The sequence below is a fragment of the Canis aureus genome, chromosome 5, assembly GCF_053574225.1.
Source record: "Canis aureus isolate CA01 chromosome 5, VMU_Caureus_v.1.0, whole genome shotgun sequence".
Classification (NCBI taxonomy): Eukaryota; Metazoa; Chordata; class Mammalia; order Carnivora; family Canidae; genus Canis; species Canis aureus.
Window position 1 is genome coordinate 53,864,946 of NC_135615.1, and position 22,281 is coordinate 53,887,226.

General features: G+C 38.8%; 1 protein-coding gene across 23 annotated transcripts in view; it reads left to right on the forward strand.

Moving 5' to 3' along the window:
• Nucleotides 1-22,281, forward strand: part of LOC144314196 (uncharacterized) — a 492,303-nt gene that overhangs the window by 411,935 nt on the left and 58,087 nt on the right. For all 23 annotated transcript variants that reach the window (XR_013379994.1, XR_013379980.1, XR_013379993.1 and 20 more), the window contains one exon: nt 21,632-21,742. Coding sequence is in view for 2 of the 23 variants with exons in the window: in XM_077898035.1 (XP_077754161.1) it covers nt 21,632-21,730 (99 nt within the window). In the remaining 21 variants the exon portion in view is untranslated. The remainder of the gene's footprint in view (nt 1-21,631; nt 21,743-22,281) is intronic.

The window sequence follows — 22,281 nt, forward strand, 5'->3', positions numbered from 1 at the left end:
TTGCTGAGCCTCTGTGAACTACTCAGCATGCTTTTACTTTCCTGTCACACTCAAAGAAAGGTGTGAGTTCTGGAACCCTGCAGGAGTAGTGGCACTTACAGAAGGGGAGATCTCAACTACTTCTCGGGTTAGCTGAGTAGTAGAAAAACCCATCCTTGTCACATATGCCTGCCCCGGCACCCACATACATGCACACACACACACACACACATACACACGTGTGCAAAGTACATACAGCTGTGGAGGGCTGGTAAATTCAAATAAAGTTTAACTATGAAAATTTTGAAAATTGGATCCATAAAGCCTAGAAGTGTAGGAGTGGTGATCCTAGTGTTTCCCAAACTTACTGAATCATAAGAATCACCTGGGGCAGTTGTTAAAAATGCTATTTCCAAGGCACCTATCCTGCCAGTTGTGAGGCTATGCCCCAAACCTGGTAATCTGGCTTTTTAGCAAGTCCTCTATGCTTCCTGTATCAGGTAGGCTTGGGAAACACTGCTTCTCCCACGTGGCTCTCCCGCCTCTAGCATCCAGCGGGAGATTCACCAGTGAATCTTGGCTCCTTCCTGCTGAGCCTGCATACAGCCTCTGATTTCTCTGCAACAGCGTCCCAGGCAGTCACTATCAATCTCTCTGAGTTGCCACACGAGAGAGGACAGAGCCAGTCTATCAGCCGGTGTAATTTATGGGTGATAGAAGAACGTGATGGGAAACCTCATAAGGCAGGCCTTGTGCTGCGGGAGAAGATGCTCTCTTGCTGGCGGTGACTCTGGTTGCCGAGGTCTGGTGGCCCCTGTGGAACCTAAGGCATTGATTCTGTACAGTCCCTGATGCAAATGTTGGTACTAATCAAGTCTAAGTTACGATGTGATTGTGGCTACACAGAGTTTCACATTACGCTTGACTACAAGGCAACAGGGAGTATGTCGATGTAGCAGGGGCTCCAGCTCGCTGCTGTGTGCAAACCACATTGTTTGGAGAAGGGCTTATTCTTCTGGTTCAAGTGGATAATTAGCTAGTGCCCCGCTGCAGTTAAGCTGCCGTGGTTTCTACTTCTCTTTCCAGTGTGAGTTTCCCAACAAGCAGGCGCTGCTTTTCCAGCTAGTTAGCAAATTGGTTAAGACTTAATATTGTGATCTCTTCCATTCGCTGCTTTGCATCTGTGCACCCTTGACATATATCCTAACTTCTCTCATCTTAGTTCCTTTCTGCAAAGTGGGGATAAAGATACTACCTCACTCATGGGCCATTTGTTAGGACAACACCAGATAGTGAATATAGAGCACCTTGCCTGATGCCTGGCGGGTCATGTGGTCTCACCATGTGGAAATTCCTGTCATTATCCCTAGTCAGAAAATCATCCTTGCTGTCAAAAGCTGCCCATTGATATTGTGTGTGTGTGTGTGTGTGTGTGTGAGAGAGACAGACAGACAGACAGACAGAAAGACTTTCTCATTCAGGCTCTTTATGTTATGTTGTGGTGCCTTTAGAAGCTTGGACTGTAGACTGTTCTCTTGTTCACCTAAACACTCTCATATTATCTTTTTTCCACCGATTCACTATTTAAAGGCTTTTTCAGAGGGTCCTGTCTTGACTTTGAGAATTACTTCAGGGCACCTGAAAGAATACAGATTATACTTGCCTAGCAAAAATACTGAAACACTAATAGTGACAGGATAGATATTCTTCATATAGCCAGGAATCCATATTGCTACATTTTGGGTTGTTTCCTTAAAAAATCATTTGTTAAGGGGCACCTGGGTGGCTCAGTGGTTGAGCGTATGCCTTTGGCTCAGGTCGTGATCCCAGGGTCTTGGGATCAAGTCCTGCATCGGGCTCCCTGCATGGAGCCTGCTTTTCCCCCTGCCTGTCTCTGCCTCTCTCTGTGTCTCTCATGAATAAATAAATAAAATCCTTTTTTTTTAAAGCATTTGTTAAACCCAAGACTAAGTCATGAGCCTCTAATAAACATTCTTCTAACTTTTTTTCAAAGCACTTCACAGTTTATTGTGTCCTATTCATTTGTGTGATTTTTGGCTAAAGAGTCATCTTTTCTTTCTCAACCGTATTTTAAACATAGCTGGCATGGGCAACGGGTCCACTTCCCATGTTCCTACATTGAGGACAGTACCCAGCACAGAGCTGGTGCTGGACCTTGATGGTGCTCTGGTCAGATCACCTAGAATCCTCGTAGAGTTTCTGTGTCCCTCCCTGACTTCTGTGTGCTTTTGTTTCCAATACAATTTTTGACTTTTTTCATGAGGCTCCCATGGGACATCTGGAGTCTCATTGTTGGGATATTCAGAGATCTGGAAGTGCCTGGGGTTTTCCATCTGCCTCAACCATCCTTAGCCAATGGCCCAGCCCCCTGACCCCATAGGAGAAAAACATGCTCCTTTACAGGATTGAAGCAACCAGGAGACATTGTTGGTCTCCTCCTCCTTCCCTACTCTGCTTCCTGCACCCCCTTAGAATTTCCTCTTGCATCTCTTTAATAGATCACCTGCATACAAATCCTCAACTCAGGGTCTGCCTCTGGGGAATTCAAAGTCAGACATTAAGTAAAGTGTTTTTATAGGAACAAACCGTCCCTGAAAAGTAGGAAATCTTTGTTTATTTAATATGCCCCTCTATGGCTTAGAAAGACTGAGGGTTTGGGGGTGAGGTTTCCACTGTGTACATTCTAGAAGACACCAGATAGGAGCCAGAGATACATCAATAGAATAAGGATAAGGGAATAGCTCTTTCTGTGGCTAATAAATGACTGTGTGCCACACAAGCAGGAGAGAATGGGAAGATGATAGGGGCTTTTTGAGGTAGAAAAATGAATCTGTATTAAGAGCACCTTTAGTTTGCTGATACAAAGCACACTTGAGAGCCCTGTTTTCTTGGTAAATGGGGATTAAAAAACCTTGGCCTTTAGCCAGGTAGTGAAAAGAAATGCATATTTTTCTTAGGTGTGCCTAAAGAATTTTTAAAAACCCTTTGAAAAGCTGAGCTATGTAAACACGAGCAGAAAGGCCAAAGAAATTTCAGCTTTGTAATTGTGAAGACTGCATGCAAAAGGGAACAAGGATATTTGCAAGCTGTCAGAAAAGACCCCGCTATGCGTGGGTGTGATTATAAATCTGAATGTTTGCAAGGGATTATGTCCATGTTAAAGGACTTTTTTTTTTTTTATAGCAAATGGACAACATAGAATTTCCTCAGTGTGAAGACATTTCACATAAGACCACAGAAGATTTCAGAGGGAAAAGGCCTGAGCTAAACCAGAATAGTGCTTATTCCCATGACCATATGCGTTTATACATAGTTAAGTATATGTACACTCAATTTAAATGAAATTCCTAAAAGTAACCCACTTTCTTAGCTAAAATTACTCATGTTAACCCTTGCATTAGAAAACAAAATCTCCTAGATGTAAATACTTCTTTATATATCCTTTTCTTTTTTTTTTTTAACGATTTTATTTATTTACACATGAGAGACACACATGAGAGAGGCAGAGACACAGGAAGAGGGAGAAGCAGGCTCCACATGGGGAGCCCGGTGTGGGACTTGATCCCGGCACCCCAGGGTCATGCCACGGGCCGAAGGCGGAGCTAAACCACTGAGCCACTGGGGCTGCCCTTTATATATCGTTTTCTTAAAAAATATTTTCTTTATTTATTCATGAGAGACACAGAAAGGCAGAGACATAGATAGGCAGAGGTAGAAGCAGGCTCCATGCGGGGAGCCCGATGAGGGACTAGATCCCAGGACCCCCGGGTTCACGCCCTGAGCCAAAGGCAAATGCTCAACCACATAGTCACCCAGGCGCCCCACTTCTTTATATAAAAGACCCTGACACTGCTCCAAATTTTAGCCAACCTGTAAATTTTTCTCTGGGAATATAACTTTCTGGATGGCCACTTCTGCTCCCAAAACCATGTCAAGGTTGATTTGATTCTAGTCCAGTGGTGCAATTAAGAAATTGTGACTGGGATCCCTGGGTGGCGCAGCGGTTTGGCGCCTGCCTTTGGCCCAGGGCGCGATCCCGGAGACCCAGGATCGAATCCCACATCAGGCTCCCGGTGCATGGAGCCTGCTTCTCCCTCTGCCTATGTCTCTGCCTCTCTCTCTCTCTCTCTCTCTCTCTCTCTGTGACTATCATAAATAAATAAAAATTTAAAAATTAAAAAAAAAATTAAAAAAAAAAAAAAGAAATTGTGACTATATAGCTGGCTTCCTGTGGCCTTGAGGATTTGTCTTCTGTAGATTTTGTCCCATACAAGTGTCCTTGGGATTACATAGACTAAAGAGCAGATAAACTTTTGTGTACTTCTATAATTTTGTTCCTTAATGCTGTAAAATGTAGAAATAATTTTGAAAGTTGTGGGAGGAGTACGTGGAGGAGAAAAAGAAAAGCAAATATCCACAAAACTTTTGGCTACAGATCTCTACTGGAGTTGCCAAAAAACTAGAGAATTACACTTGTGGCTTACATCTTGAGTTCTGTAGTTTAGATGTCAGGAATAGGCCTCAGGGTCCTTATTCCCTGTTTGACTTAAGAGTCCTTTTCTGGTCATATCTTATCCACAGCAGGCACAGATTCTCCAGACTAACCTATGGAAGAGTAACAGAAATTGAAGAGACTCCATCATCCTTTTAATAATGTCTCTGCCTCGTTTTCTTTAATTTTTTTTGAGTGAGGGAATTCAAAACTCTTGAGAGTAAAAATAAATGCTTCTGCTTAATTGAACAGATAAAGAAACTGAGGTCCAGAGAGGTGGTGAAGTTGTTATCTGAGTTACACCTCAAGACTCCTGATTCTCAGACGGAGCTCCTCCTCCAAACCAGCACTACCTCTTTCCAGGACTTTGATGTAGTATTTCACCCAATCAGTACATTGCCAGTTATTTGATACCTGAAAATCAGGTAGATTATTCTCCTTTTCATCTTTTTCTCTCCAGTCTGGGGCTATGAATACATCTAAGTCTTTGTATGATTTAGGCTTTCATTTATCTTCTAACTTCTAGGGGTAAAATGATACATGTTTAACTTTTTAAGAAAATTTCAAACTGTATTTTCAAATGGTTGTACCATTTTACATTCCAAATAGCACTGCCTGAGAGCTCCTAGCTTCCTGAATTTCTCACCAACTCTTGGTATGGTGTTTTAGCCATTCTAACAGGTGTGTAGTAGTATCTCATTGTGATTTTAATTTGCACTTTTCTTACGACGGATGATGCTGAACATGTTTTTGTGTGCTTACTTGCCATCTGTGTATCTTCTCTAGTGTGGTATCTGTTCAGATTTTTTTTTATCAATTTTTACAAAACTAGATAATTTGTTCTCTTATTACTGAATTTTGAGAGTTCTTGATATAATCTAGATATAAATCCTTTATCAGATACATGATTTGAAATATTTTCTTCCATTCTATCTCTTATTTTTATTTTTTGGAGAGTATAAAAAACCTCAAATCTATACATTTCCTAAAGTCTAATTTATCAACTTTTAATATTATAGATCACACTTCTGGTGTCATAGCTAAACAGTCTTTGACCAACTCAAGGTCACAGAGATTTCCTCCTATGTTTTGGTCTATGTGATATCTTTATTATTATTTGATTTTATTTTAGTCTGTGATTGATTTTGAGTTAATATGTTTTTTAAAGATTTTATTTATTCATGAGAGACACAGAGAGAGAGGCAGAGACACAGGCAGAGGGAGAAGCAGGCTCCATGCAGGGAGCCCGATGTGGGACTCGATCCTGGGATTCCAGGATCACGCCCTGAGCTGAAGGCAGATGCTCAACCACTGAGCTACCCAGGCGTCCTTTGAGTTAATATTTTTATATGAAACAAGATATGATTCAAATTTCATTCATTGCATATGGATATGCAGTTTTTCCAGCACCACTTGTTGAAAAGATATCTTTTCTCCATTGAATTACCTTTATATCTTTGATGCAAAGTAATTATCCATGGGGGACATGGGTGGCTCAGTTGGATAGACTCTTGATTTTGGCTCAGGTCATGATCTCAGGGCCGTGGGATTGAGCCCTGCATCTGGCTCTGTGCTGGGCATGGAGCCTGCTAGGGATTCTCTCTCTCCCTCTGAGCTCCCCAACCTCTTGCACTATCTCTCTCTCTCTCTCTCTAAATAAAAAAACAACAAAAAAGTAAGTTATATATGTATGTGTGGGTTTATTTCTGGATTCTCTGCTGTTACATTAAATTTGCCTTTGTTTGTCTTTGCCACCCTGTCTTGGCTAATGAAGTTTGTCTTTTTTTAAAAAGGTTTATTTATTTTAAGAGAAAGAGGGAGAGAGAGAGAGAGTGAGCACAAACTGGGGGAGAGGTAGAAGGAGCTGGAAAGGGAGAATCTCCAGCAGACTCCCTGCTGAGCCCAGAACCCCATATGAGGTCGATCTCATGACCCTGAGATCATGACCTAAGCCAAAACCAAGATTCAGTCCCTCAACTGACTGAGCCACTCAGGTGCCCCTTGATTAATGAAGCTTTATGATAAATCTGAAAATCAGGTAGTATTATTCTCTTTTTCATCTCTTTCAGAATTGTTTTGACTATCATAGTAGGCCCCTTACATTTTCATATGAATTTTAAAACCAGCTTGAAAGAAAGCCTGAAAATATTTGGTTCTTACTTTTTGGTCCAATCTGACAATTACTGCCTTATAATTAGGATGTTAAAAGCATCTCCATTGAATGTGTTGACTGACGTTAAGTATAATTGTCACCATGTTATTTGTTTTACATTTATTCCACTCATTCTTTGTTCTCCTTTTCCTCTTTTGTCATCCCCTATCCCTTTTTTTGGCTCAACTGAGGATTTTTTATGATTCCATTTTATCTCTGTTGGCTTATTAGTTCTACTTCTTTATTTTGTTAATTTAGTGGCTGCTTTTGGGTATATACTGTACATTGTTAACTTATCATGATCTACCTTTAAGTGATATTGTGCTACCTCATACATATTTTAAGAAGGCTACCACACTATACTTAAAACTCTCCCTAGTTAGCCTTGGTAGTATTGGTGTGTTTTAATATCCTTTATCTATTATAAACCCAATAAATACTGCATTACTGATTTTTGTCTCAACAGTTAACCATTCAAATTATTTAAATCACCAGTAAATAATCTTACATACTTACTCATGTTGCTCCCATTCTGGCACTCTTCATTCATTTGTGTAGATATGTATTTCCAGGTGCTGTCATTTTCCTTCTGCCTGGTGAATTTCCTTCCATATTTCTTTTTTTTTTTTTTGCTTTTTTTTGTTTTTTCTTTTGTTGTTGTTGTTGTTGTTGTTGTTTTCCTTCCATATTTCTTGTAGTGTATTTTTGCTGGTGATGAAGTCTTTCAGCTCTATATGGTTGAAAAAAGTCATTTCTGGCTTTATGTTTGTTTAAAAGGTATTTTCCTGAAGCACAGAGTTTTAGCTTGACACTTTTTTCTTTGACATGTTGGCCGCTATCTTTTTACATTATTTCTTGTTTTAAAAAAATCTATTGTGTTTCTTGTCTTTATTTCTCTGTATGTAGCACATCCATTTTCTCTATTTTTAAGATTTTCTCTTTATCATTTTTTGAGCAATTTTATTACAGTGTGCCTTCCTGTAGTCTTTTTTGCCTTTGTGTGTGTGTGTGTGTGTGTGTGTGTGTGTGTGTGTGTGTACACTGGATTTTGTGTAGCTTCTTAGATCTATGGGTTCATAGTTTTTATTTTTTATCAAATCTGGGGGGGAAATTCTACCATTATATCTTTAAATATCTTTCTATCACCCCTCTATTTCAGGATTTTCAGTTATGCATATGTTAGGCCACTTAAATTGTTCCACAGGTGACTGGTGTTCTTTTCACTTTTTTCGATATTTTGTCTTTAATATTTAATATTAAATATTAATATTTATTGTCTTTAATATTTTGTGTTTAATTTTGAACAGTATCCATTGCTGTATCCTCAAGTCCACTCTTCTTTTCTCCTGCTGTGTCTAAGCTGGAGTTTATACTATCCAGCTCATTTTTTCATTTTGGACATTTTCATTTTCATCTTCAAAAATTTGATCTGGGTCCTTTTTATATTTCCATTCCTAACTTAGTGTTTTGAACGTGTGGAATACAGTTACAATAAGTGTTGGAAAGTCCTTGTTTGTAGTTCTAACATTGTGTCAGTTAGGGACAAGTTGTGATTGATTTTTCTTTTCATATTTTCCTTCTTTTTTTTCATACCTGGTGATTTCTTACTGGATGTTAAAGATTGTGAAGTTTTACCTTTACCTTCATGTAGGTGTTGGATATTTTCATATTTTTATAAATATTCTTGTGTTTTATTCTGGGCTATAGTGAGCTATTTGGAAACCTTTTGATCTTTTCAGGTCTGTCTCTGAGATTTGTTGTGTAGCTCCAGAGCCATGTTTAGTTTAGAGCTAATTATTCTCTACTACGGATGCAAGACCCTTGTTACTACTTCCCCAGTTCCATGTGGCTTACAAAGATTTCCTCTCTAGCTGTTGAGAATAGTGACTTCCTGACTGTATGTGAGCTGAGGGTTCTATTCCTTCTAATCCTTGTGGGTGATTCTTTTCCCAGTCTCGAGTACTTTTACCACACATGTGCACTGATTAATGCTCTGCTGAATTTGAAGGTGGACACAGTGCCATTTTCTGGAGTTTGCTTTCTATGTGAGACTTTCTTCTCCCCAGTGTGTCTTATGCACTCTAGGTGCATTGGTGTCCCTAGAAACTCAGCTCTGTCTCTTCAAATCAGGGATTCTCCTGGGCCATACCTGATTTTTCCTTTCTGCTCAGGGATCAGGAAACTTTCTCAAGGTAGTAATCTGGAGCAACAAGTCTCACTTCCTTTGTTTCTCCTATCCCAGGATTACTGTCCTTGGTTATCTAATATGCAGGGTCTTGGAAACTAATGCTTCTTCATATATGTTGTCTACTTCTTTATTTGTGTGAGGCCAGAGGGAAAACCTTGTCCCCAAAAGGGCATTCTGAAGTGGAAGAATGGAAGTCCTAACATCGTATTTAATCAAGGTTACCTTCATTTTCCAGATATAAAAATTAAGGCTCAGAGAGAGTAGATAACTTAATATCACAAATCTGGTAAGAGTTGTAGCCAGGATTAAGAATCCGCTTGTCTGAGTTCAGAGGCTTGGTGTTTCTTCACTGCTTTACATGACCCTAATGCTTGGATATTTACAATCTAAGTTTGATATAGAGATCATAACGAAGACTTAACTGCAACATATTTTTAACCAGAGAACACCAACTAGCAGAGCATTTACTGTAGGACTCTGGATGACTTTTCAATACTGAGCCCCCTGCAGAGGTTCATGGCTTTAATTTTCATATGTATTACTTACTCTACAATGCATGACACCCTTTCCTATCTGACCTTTTAAAAATAAATAATCCACTATGCTTAAGTAAAGAGCATTCTTCTGTCATACCATTTCACACTTCTCTTTGCCTTTCCAATGTACAAAGAGTGAATGTGACCAGAGGAAATTGACCATCTGCGACATAACACATGGCTCCTTTTTCTACAGTAACTGGGAGATCACAGCCCTTTCTCCAGATTTCAGAGAAAACAATGCTTCCATGCAGACATTCAGAATCAAGCATATTTGTTGCAAATAATCTTGGCCCCTTAGCCTCTGCCAGCAAAGGCAAAAGAGAAGTTTCACCAAACAGTCACTTCTTCTTTCCAACCTTAGAGTTAACTTGTTTTACTGAAATTTATGTAAGTTCATATTTTTCCTGAAAATCCTGGCATTGTATTTCACTCATGCTTATTCAAAAGTTTGAACACCATTAGGAGTCTTTCTCATAGATATATAAATTACCTGTTAATTACATAGCTGAATTAGAGGAAGGTGTTGAGTGAACCAGTGGCCTTTTTCCTTTTGATTATTCCACTCAGATAGGCTTTCGTATCTTTGAGCAAATGAGCAAGACTTAGGAGAATTGCAGGTAGGTAAAATAGGAGGATAGAGGGGGTACAAAACTAACAGAGCTATGAACTGTCAGCATATTTATGAGGTTACTGGAGATGTTACCCCTTTTTAAAAGGCAGCATTAAAGGTATTATTTATATGAAAATAATTGAATATGTATTGTGAACTATTTAGAGGAGGAACTGAAACTCAGCTTGGAAAATGACGCAGTGTTCTTTCTTGCTTTGTAACTTCTCAAATATCTTAATTTTTATCTGCAAGGGTTTTGGAGGCTTGCTGTTTGGGGAATCTGCCTGTAAAGCTGTTTCATCTCATTGACAATCTGAGATATTTCTTCTTGCTTTGGCTTCGCTGTGTGTTCTTTTACTTTGTACGTTGTCATCATTTTGAAAGATACTGTGCTGTTCTTGGATGCATTGATCAGAAAGATTCATTTAAATAATTTCCTAAAAAAAGTAATACATATACCTGCTAGACTTTCAGGTACAGAGAAGATAAATAGCTCAATTTGGAATTCACTAGAGTAGACCCAATGCTCCCATCGACACTAGGATTCATCTTTTAGAGCAATGGCCTGCTGCATATGACTTAGGATAGTTCTGTGTGCTGAATTATTTCCAGGGACTTGAATACATAGGTCAGTGAACCATAGTAACTCTTTTGGTTCTTTAAATAATTATGAAATCTTTCATTTGCATATAGTATTATAAATTTGAAAACGTTAGTCCACATTCCTAAAAGAATTTACAATCTATCCAGGGAAACAAAAGACAAATATATAGAACATTTAAGTGTTAAACTTATGGTGTGGATTATATTGGCAATAAGAAATTAAGTATTGACTAGAGAAGTTGAAGAAAGCTTTATGTAGGTGTGACCAAACTTGCTGGGTAAACAGAGGTTAGGAGAGAAGTTCTTATAAATGATGAAAAACAGCACAGGCAAAGATTGAAGAGTTGGAAATACTAGTAGGATACATGAAAGAAAGTGAGCTGTGAAGGAATCCTTCTGGGGAACCCTGGGAAATAGAGGTACTATCAGATGATGAGTAGTCTGGAAGGCCAAATAGAAGAACTTAATGCCAAAGATAACAGGACACCATTGTAGATTTTTGAGCAGATGACAACTATAAGTACACTTTCATGAAAATTAGCCTGGTCTGAAATGCAAGGTAGGTGAGGGAGAAGATGAAGCAAGAGAGACCAGCTTGAGCCTAGGAGTGTTACTCAAGTTAGGAAGACTCTATCGAGTATCCCAGAAGGGACAAAAGAGATGGAAAGGAATAGTTAATATTCTGAAGGAATAAATAAGGAGGCTTGAATGTCCCACCTTTCAGTACTCTGCATCACTGCAATGGGAGATTTCAGACAGAGAGTGGAGGACAGAGCTGTGGATCTGCCCAGTTCTGACATCATCTTACATAGATGTTTGCAACTCGACCAGTTTGGATATTAGCTCTCTGATTAACTGAACTTTCTCTAAGAAGGGACAGAGTGTGGTATGGTCTTTAAATGCCTGAGGCTTAGAACAATGAATGGCACTTTTCCCCCTTCTGAGAATAGACTGAATATTCTATTTTATTTTTTTAAAGATTTTATTTATTTATTCATGATAGACATAGAGAGACAGAGAAAGGCAGAGACACAGGCAGAGGGAGAAGCAGGCTCCATGCCGGGAGCCCGACGCGGGACTCGATCCCAGGACTCCAGGATAGCGCCTTGGGCCAAAGGCAGGCGCCAAACCGCCAAGCCACCCAGGGATCCCCCTAGACTGAATATTTTAAAAGGTAAAAATCTAGAAACAATAGTGGCAAAATGAAAGAAAAAGAATTTTCCAGGAAGGAAAGCAACTGAGAGTCAGGAAGTATAAAGAAAAAAAGAAAAGAAGAGAGGACAAAAAGTAGACTGCCCAGCTGTGGAGGGTTTGAATTCCCTTAGCTAAGATTCTGTCCCCACGTAACATCTCCGGTCTACCAGAAGAATGATAGAATTCTAAAGCTTAAAAACCAACCCCTTCCTTTTGATTCTTGAGAAAACAGATGCCAAAAGAGTCAAGTGGCTTGCTCAAAATTAGATGGCTAATGAGTACTGCAGCAGGATGAGAACACCGGTCTGTAACTCCTGCTTCACGTCTGGATTCCAGCCTCACACTTCCTTTCCTGGAAGGGATTTAGAGATTTATTCCAGCACACGGTGTTAGGACTTGCCCAGTTTACACAACTACTTTTGGGTCACTCAATTAGGCTGTCTTGTTCCATCTGTCTCCCAGATGTGAAGGATGCAGGACATACAAACTATATAAGAAAAAGTGCCATAATTAGAGAAAAATGTATTTAAGGAATGAAAAAATAAAAGAAGGCAGCCCGGGTGGCTCAGCGGTTTAACGCTGCCTTTGGCTCAGGGCATGACCCCGGGGTCCCGGGATCGGGTCCCGGGATCGAGTCCCGCATCGGGCTCCCTGCAGGGAGCCTGCTTCTCCCTCTGCCTGGGTCTCTCATGAATAAATAAATAAAATTAAAAAAAAAATAAAAGAATGAGAAATCGAAGCTAAAAAGAAAAGCATTACGAAAACAATCTTAAAAAAATAACAACATTGGAGCTCTCATATTTGCTAGTTTCAAACTTAATACAAAGCTGCAGGAATCTAAACAGTGTTGTACTAGCATAAAGACCGACATATAGACCAATGGACTAGAATAGAAAGTTCAGAAGTAAACCCCCATCCACCTGGTCACATGATGTTTGTTTAACAAGAGTGGTAAGACCATTGAATGGATAAGAATAGTCTCTTTAATAAAGCTTTAGGGAAATTGGATATCCATGTACAAAAGAATGAAGTTGAACCCTTATCTTATACCATATACAAAAATTAACTCAAAATGGATCAAAGACCTAAATGTAAGACCTAAAACAAAAAATTCTTAGGAGAAAACATAAGGTAAAAGCTTCATAACACTGGACTTGGCAAGAATTTCTTGGATATGACATCAAAAGCACAAGCAACAAAAGAAAAAAAAGGACAAATTGGACTATATTAAAATTAAAACCTTCTGTACATCGGAGGACACAGTCAACAGCAAAAAGTCAACCTAAAGACCAGGAAAATAGTTGCAAATAATATAACTGATAAGGAGTTAATATCCAGATTATAGAAACTCCTCAACTCAACAACAACAATAATAACAGAATGACCTGATTAGAAAATGATTAAAGGAGTAAATAGACATTGCTGCGAAGACTTATGTCCACTAAACACATGAAAAGACACTTATGACTAATTGTTAGAGAAATGCAAGTCAAAACCACCATGACATACCACCTCATACTTATTGTCTTTTATGTATAAAAACAAACAAAAACAAATTAAAAAAAAAAAAGAAAATAGCAAGCATTGGTGAGGATGTGGGGAAATTAGAACCCTGTGCAGGACTGATAGGATTATAAAATGGTACAGCTGCTATGGAAAACAAACAGTACAGTGGTTCCTAAATAAACTAAAAGCTGAATTACCACATGATTCAGTAATTCTGCTTCTGCATATATCAACAGGAATTGAAAGCAGGATCTTGAAGATAAATGTGTCCACCTGTATTCTTAGCAGCACTATTCACTGTAGCAAAGAGGTAGAAGCACCTCAAGTGTCCATTGACGGATAAGTGGCTAAACAAAATGTGACATATATTTACAATGGAATATTATTCAGCATTAAAAAGTAAGAAAATTTTGGCACCTGCTATAACAGAAAAACCTTGAGGACATTATGCTAAGTGGAATAAGCCAATTACAGTAAGGCAAATACTGTATAATTCCTCTTGTACAGAGTACCTAGAATAGTCAGATTCATAGAAAGAGAACACTATAGTAGTTTCCAAGGGCTGGAGGGAGGGGAAATTGTCAAGTTGTTAATTAATGAGTATATTTCAGTTTTGCAAGCTAAAAATTTCTGGAAATTGGGTGTACAAAGATGTGAATATATTTACCACTTCTGTACAATTAGAAATGCTAAAATGGTAAAGTGTTATGAGTTTTTATGTCAATTAAAAGTAAAAATAAGAAAAAAATACATTCAATACCATCATCTATTCACATCTTTTACACCCCACTCTCAGAGATGTTTATGTAATTAATGTACCTGAGAAAATTAAAATTGGCACATTTGTTGATATAAACATAGATTTGATCTATTCATGAGTAGAAAAACATATGGCTCATTTGCATAAACAACTACTCATTTTTATATTAATTTATTTTTCTTATGTTTTTAATTAAAACATGTATGGAGGAAAAATGTGATTTCAATAATTATTACTAACATATTATTATTTAAATATCATAAAGCATAAGCACAAGAGTTTAAAGAATATGAATATTTTATGAAGTAATAAGCTGAAAAATAGGATTAAGATTATTTATAGCCAGGAATAGTTATTAGAGAGTTGAAGTAATTTTCTAGGTAATTTTTTTAAAGGTTTTATTTATTTATTTATTCATGAGAGACATAGAGAGAGAGAGGCAGAGACACAGGCAGAGGGAGAAGCAGGCTCCATGCAGGGAGCCCGACGTGGGACTTGATCGTGGGTCTCCAGGATCACACCCTGGGCTTGAAGAGAGGTGCTAAATGGCTGAGCCACCCGGGGATCCCAATTTTCTAGATAATTCAGTTAAAAATCACTGCTGTTGAAAAAAATTCTTGAGAGTTAATAGTCCATATTCTATACCAGTTAAACCCAGTGGGTAATTATCTAATCTACTCTTCATCTTAACTCTATAGCTACAGATAAAGTTTAAACTTCTCACATTAATCAAATGGATTTGAGAATTGCAGTTTTATTATTATTGTCACAATAAGCAGCTCTCTCACCAAAGTTAGATTTATCTCTCTTTCTTTTAAGAGAATTTCTTTTCTCCATTGAAAGAGGATTGTTGGCTTCTTTGTCAAATATTAGTTAATAGTATATTCTTTTTAAATTTTATTTTATTTCCACTATGGTTAATATACAGTGTTATATTAGTTTCAGGTGTACAATATAGTGATTCTTCAATTCCATATATTACTCAGTGCTCATCAGGATAAGTGTACTCTTTAATCCCCCCCTCACCTATTTTATCCATCCTCCCACCCACCTCCTTTCTGATAATTATCTGTTCTCTATAGTTAAGAGTCTGTTTTTTGGTTTGTCTTTTTATTTCCTTTGTTCTTTTTTTTTATTTCTTAAATTTCACATATAAGTGAAATAATATGATATTTGTCTTTCTCTGACTAGCTTATTTTGCATAGCATTATACTCTCTAGATCCATCCATATTATTGCAAATGGCAAGATTTTGGGTTTTTTTTTTAAGATTTTACTTATTTATTCATGAGAGTCACAGAGAGAGAGAAGCAAAGACATAGGCAGAGGGAGAAGCAGGCTCCCTGTGGGGAGCCCGATGTGGGACTTGATCCTGGGACTCCAGCATCATGCCCTCAGCCAAGGGCAGATGCTCAACCACTGAACCACCCGGGCATCCCAAGATTTATTCTTCTGATGGCTGAGTAATATTCCATTCTAGGTATATACCACATCTTCTTTCTCCATTCATCAGTTGATGAACATTTAGGCTCTTTCCATAGTTTGGCTATTGTTGATAATGATGCTACAAACATTCCAAGGGGTATGTGCCCCTTTGACTCACTGTGTTTGTATCCTTTGGATAAATACCTAGTAAGTGCTAATTGCTGGTTCCTAGGCTTTTCCAAAGTGTTCACTAACTCAAGGATAAAACAAATGCACCTAGAAAACCTTCCCTGGAGGAGGAGCAACCCATTGATACCCATTTGACTAAAGGGCCAAAGGAAGGGAAATGAAATGTTAAGGCAATTTTCAAAGGTTATGGCCAATGAATTTGGTTTGTTGCTCAGAATTGTATAGTAGAAAGTGCAAAATCTCTTTCACATGATGGCTTTTGTCATGTTGTGATGGAACACAGAATCAGGAAATTATTTGAAGGATAAAATACAACTGCCTAAACAGAGCCATACTTTCTTGCTATTCCTTGTTTACTGTACTGTCCCTTTCCCTTAATCTTAACTGATGTCCATGCCTCCAACTTCTTGAAGAATGCAGTGGGGAGCATTGTTAGTCCTCCTACTTTCAGCCAAAATCTTAAATCAGCCATGCACATCTCAGTGTAACAATCAGACAAGTGTTCATTCATTTACAGCAAAAACTGACTGAGTGCCTCTCCAGTGCTTATACTGAAGCATAGGACCTCATGCTTTTGTTTCTACTTTGCAGATGGAAATTTTATGGAAGGGGAAGAAATCTTTCCATGGGCCCTTGAAATCACAGCTCAACCTGTCCTGGCCCTGACCATCAATGCTTAGGTGTCTGTAAGGCAATAAATGGTGTCTCTATACCAGAACAAATTTCCCTCAAGAAGTTCTCTTTCTGGAAAGGACAAGTGTTGTGGCCCTCCAGGACTGTTTGCTCTTTGTAGAACTGAATCGCTCACAACAGAGTTTTCATGACAAACAGGTCAAAGACCTAGTTTAGGTTTACACCAGCATTCCATAGCACCTCTGTCTCTACAGAACCTCAGGGTGAAAGTCAGCAGTTTCAAGGCTGTCTCTCTAATAGCTTTGGGCAAAGGGAAACAACTGCATTCCCCAGTGACCTGCACACATGTGTTTATGGTCATAGAAGCTGGGCTTAAAAAAAAAAAAAAAAGAAGCTGGGCTTACCCCCGGAAGACATTTGTCAGAGTTTGCTCTAGTCGTGGTGTTTTATTTGTGCTGTTTTCCTTTGCCAAGAAATCATCTTCTTTAAAAAAAAAAAAAAAAAAGTAATCAGTAAGGGAAGGATAAGATACATAATTGTGAAGCTCTAACGATGATAATAGTAATGAGAATGATGCTGATGATAGCTAACCCTGTTTCACACTCACAGTGTAACAGGCATGTGCTCTCTGGGCTTTACACATTACTATTCAGAATGGTTCTCTTAACACATTTATGAAGTAAGATAATATTAGCATTTCTGATGGACTAATGAGGAAACTGAGGTAGATAACTTCACAATACTGAACCCAAACCTTGTAGCTAGTAGGTTATACATATAAAAATTAGTTCTCACCAAAATAAATTCTAAGCAATTTAAGCAGTTAGATGCACAACATGAGATCAGAGAAGAAATAACTAGAAGGGAGCTTTTAAAAATATGTTTATCATGTCTAACAATGTGATGTGTTTTCTAGGCATGCGTACAGGTAGAAGAAATCACGAATATATCCAAAGACCTATTTTTAACTTCTAAGTGTCTAAAAGTATATATATAATTAGGAAGCAGACTGTTTTTTAAAAGCCAAAAATATTCTTAATGATTAATGCCTTCAATATGTAAAGTGCTCATGCTTCAAAAAGAAAAACAGCAATACCCTGAAAGATAAATAGTCAAAGAATAGGAACAGACAATTCACAAAAGAAAAAATAAGCAGTCCTCGTACTATATGAAAAAGAATGATAACACTCTTATTTAGTTACTACTCTAGGTCAAGAACTGTGCTCAATACTTTCATTATCTTATTAAATCTTTAAAACAACTGTATATGATGCATGCCCAAGATCTCAAAGCCAGTAAGTAGCAAGACTGGAAATCCAAGTCTGACCAACTTCAAACCCATAACTTAACCATAAAGCTGTACACTTCATCAATGGTATGCTGGCACCAGCTCATGCCCACCCACTGGAGTCTACTGTATGTGCCTCTTCCAGCTCTCTTTGTACCCTTGTCTTGGTGGTAGCTTGATGAGAATATTGATACCACAGCAATCAGCATATGCTACAAATGTAGCCCCCTCATAAAACTACTTGTTAAATATTTCTCGGCACATGGCTTACTGTCTCCCTAGAACTGAACATAGGAGCTTTAAGAATCATGTTCCAGGACCCGAACAGAGGAACTTTATCAAAGCACAAGTAATATTGCTGAACTGTTTTCCCAAATGTCAACCTTATCACTCAAATGTGAACTAAAATAAGTTAGAATACCACATTTGTCTACAAATTAGCAGATATTAAAAGAGAACAATGGTAAATCAAATCAAGATACCAAAGGCATGTAAGTTAGTTCAACCTGCATGGAAAAGCATCTGGTACTGTATCTCAAGGTTCTTTAAGAAGCTCATCTATTTCAATGTCATAATCTCATTCCTGGAAATCAGGAGGAAATTCTCAGTGCCACAGACAATGACCTGTGTGTAATGATGTTCATTTCACCATTGCTTAGTGTAAAACTTTGGAAACTGCAAACTACTTAAATAGCTAACAGTAGGACAACTGTTCAGCAGGTGTGCAGCAATCATGTGATGAGATGTAGTAAAGCTATCTAAAAAATGAAATTTTTAAAGATTTTATTTATTTATTCATTAGAGACACACACACACAGAGAGAGAGAGAGAGAGAGAGAGAGAGAGGCAGAGACACAGGCAGAGGGAGAAGCAGACTCCATGCAAGGAGCCCAATGCGGGAGTCAATCCCGGGATCACAACCTGAGCCAAAGGCAGATGCTCAACCACTGAGCCACCCAGGTGTCCCTAAAAAATGATTTTTCAATTCAAAAACATTATAAAATGATGTACAAAATGATCCATGTTACTCAAAATATGTTTTTCACCTACATACATCTTTTTGTTATATACCACAGCGAAGTTTTGCATGTTTCTTCATAGAAGTCCTGCATATATTTGATCATATCTGCATCTGTACCTAGAATGTGTGTACATATAGTACATATATTACAAATAATGTATGTGACATTGAGATATTTTTGCATATGTATATATACACATATATTTCTAAAATAAACAAATGGAAATGTATATCATGCTTACAGAATTAAAGTCTGAATATTATAAAAATATTAATTCTTCACAAGTCAATGTGCAAGTTTAATGAAATATAAAAAGAAATCTAAAATACATTTCCAATAGAATTTTTCATTTTTGGGCTTGATTAAATGATTCTGTAGTTCATCTGTAAAGTTAGGTGAGATGACAAATAATTCTCTTATTTAGGAGTTTTATTTTCCAGATTTCATAGAATGAGCATATATCACTTCTATATCTGAAAAAAACCTTAATAATAAATAATGATAATATAAATGTTTGATGCATATTAATAAGCACATAATGAAGTCTTTAGAATTGATATAGTCTTTCATATCTGTGGACCTTGAGATGAGGACCATATAAGAAGAAGAAAGCAAGTACCACAAATCTCAAGGAGAGAGATCTTTTCTATCAGGGACCTGGGGAGTCAAGAAAGTCACTATTATCCATACCTGAGGTGACCATTTGAGCAACACACTATACTCAGGGCTTGAATCTGTTCACTTGAAGTTGAGATGGTGAGCCTTCTGCCCTCTGGGAAAGCTTATTATCACTCATTATTTGAAGCCCATTGGAAACACTCCAAATTTATTGAGGGTTAGCAGCTCCCACTCCTACAGAAATGATTTTTTTTTAGGTGTCTGCCTTTGCCCTTTCTTAGGGAAGGTGCTGCTTTCAGCTTTGAGAGGGTTAAAAATAAAATGCCTAATAATATATCATGAAAATAGTTAAAATCTTGAGAGCAGTGACAGTGGCCTTAGGATTCCTGTCTAGATTAGTTTATTTCCCCCTTGAGTAAACATTGAAACCAAATGCAAGTTTTGCAATAGAGGCAACCTTGTGTACAGGAAATAGCATGGAATCTGAAGTCCAAAGACCTGGTTTGAGTCACATCTCCCCCTCTGTCTAATGGGATGATGTGAAGTAAGCCAGTAAACTGTACATTTTTTTCACATCATTCACTCATTCAGTCAACCAGTATATATTGCTGCCCTACCACATATCAAGCACTGTCTCAGCACTAGAAATCAGTAGAGATAAAAAGCCCTTACCGATGCAGATCTTACATTTTAGTTGCAGACACAGACAGCACCATCAAAATAACCAAACAAGGATTCATATAACTGTAAGGTTGTTAAAACTGCTTGCAGAAAATTTAGGGTAGGGTAATAAATAGAACATGTAGGGAGGGAAGGGAGTGGATAGGAAGAGTTGTTTGATGACCTTGTCAGGAAAGCCTTTCTAAGGTTGTGATATTCAAGCAAAAAGTCAACCCAGGGAGCTAGCCCTGGAAAGACTAGGGGAGAGCCTTGAGGTAGAAGTACAAGTGCAAAGGCCCACAGCTGAGGAAGGAACATCTAGAAGGCTGGCATAGCTAGAGTGGGTAAGCAAAGGGAGAAGTTGGTAAGCGACAAGGTCAGACTGACCTCACCACAGAGTAGTCACAGAGATGAACCAGTGTGTGAGGATGGCTACAGGGGCCAAGACATTGTCTGTACTACCTCTGTTGACTAAGTAGGAGGAGTTCTTTGTTTGGACAGAAGGAAATTTAGCAGCTGAGATTTTCCTTGAGAGGTCTTGCCAACCCCAGTTCATTCGGGCATCAGTAGAGGCTACAGCATATTCCATACAAGGTGTTTGTTTTCTGTGCAGAACCCGTCTGGGTCAGCAGCTGGCCAGGACCAACAGCTGGTCCCTTCATGCAGTAGGCATTTGGCACACAGGGGTGTACTTTAGCCATTCAGACTTGGGATGTCACATACAGGAACAAATACCTGATGGCATAAGACTTTGCTGGGAAGCCTTTCACAATGTGTGGAATGGTATAAAGAAAATGTGTATGAGGACAGCTTCACTTCTGATTGTATGTGGCTGTAAATGGGCAACACTTATTATTTAACCTTTATTGTGCCCTTTCTAGCTGGGCTCAACTGCATGTCTTGTATCTGACGTAATCTCTCATCTGCTTGACATTTGGAGAGTTATGATCAGTAGAGAATGATGTGGGAAACCAGTCTCAATCATAATCACCCTTTCCCACAGTCTAAAAGGGAGTAAGATTCACTTAGTTTAGCATTTGACAGCATAATGCAGGGTTCTCAGACTTGCCTCTCTTCCCAGACCGTCACCTCCCTTCTACTACTCTGCCATTAGTCTTGACCTTGCTGCTCTTTCTCTTGTCACTGCTACTCTGCCTACCTCTTCCTGCTGTCCCAGATCACACTGTACTTTCCTGGGGTCAATTCCTCTGTGCAGAAGTGTGGGAAGAGGAGGGAGAGGCCGCTCTGCTCAATCCGCAGGGTACTGTTGTCTCAATGTCATGATGTGGAAATACCTGCCTGTTTGCAGGATCTCCAGGCCACTGTGATCCGAGAGCACAGAACCTTTCCTAAACCTTGGTCTCAGAGAGTGCATGGGAGACCTACAAAAGTTCAAGTGGACTTGAAAGCTTTTCAAATATGCTTTCCTGTTGTTAATCTGCACATTCATCTGCACATCTGGCTTGGAAAATCTCAAGCCACAAGATCAGCTCTGTTTAGGGTGACTGGTTTGCCACTGCAGTAAAGCCGAATACAAACATGGACGAAGAGGCTGCTGGTACCCATTTGTGATGATGATGGTACCTCATCAAAGTGGGAGGTGAAACGTTAGAATCCCTAGACACTTCAAGTACACCCAGCCTGGAGAAACCGTAACAAAACATAAAAGAAAGCCAGCATCGCCATTAGCCACTCATCCCCTCAAAGCCTCTGGTGCTGAGCCAGCAATTAAGACTGCCGATTTGTCTTCCAGGTCCCACTGATCTTCCCGGGAAGGAAATGGACAGCTGTCACACTCTGGCCCACTAGGCATTGGTTGCCAACTGGGAAAGTCATCAGAAAACTTCCTTGAAATGGTCATTGGGTAAGTCATTTGGATATTGCTCTCAGCTACATCTGTTCCTCATACTGAGAGTCAGTGTGTTGGTTTCCTAAGGGCTGGCTCTTAAATCTACCATATCTTGTTTTAATAATGAACACAATCAGATTTGTTTGGACTTTGGAAAATTATACCCCCTGAAGCCCCAATTTTTTCATGCAGGTAGAGTCTAATAAAACAATTTTTAGGGGTAGAATGAAAGGTCCAGAGATGGGCAGTGTTACAGTAAGGCCACATGCTTCCTGGTGGATAGTAGAAGCAAAAGAGCACAGCGTAGAGGCTGCCAGCATGGCCCTCCCCATGTGCTCACTGATTATGTAAAGTCCTCCCTCAAGAATTTTGTTTTTCATGTCAACAGCTTGTGGCTACTTCTCTCTCATTCTTCCACCTTGTTATTGTTTTACTACAATTGTAGTCCCCTGCCCTGCAGTGAGGCCACCAAGAGTCTAAGCTCTGACTTTACAGGAGTAGAGGCCTCCGACCCCAATCCTTTAGATACTTCCTCTTGTTCCATTCACTCCAAC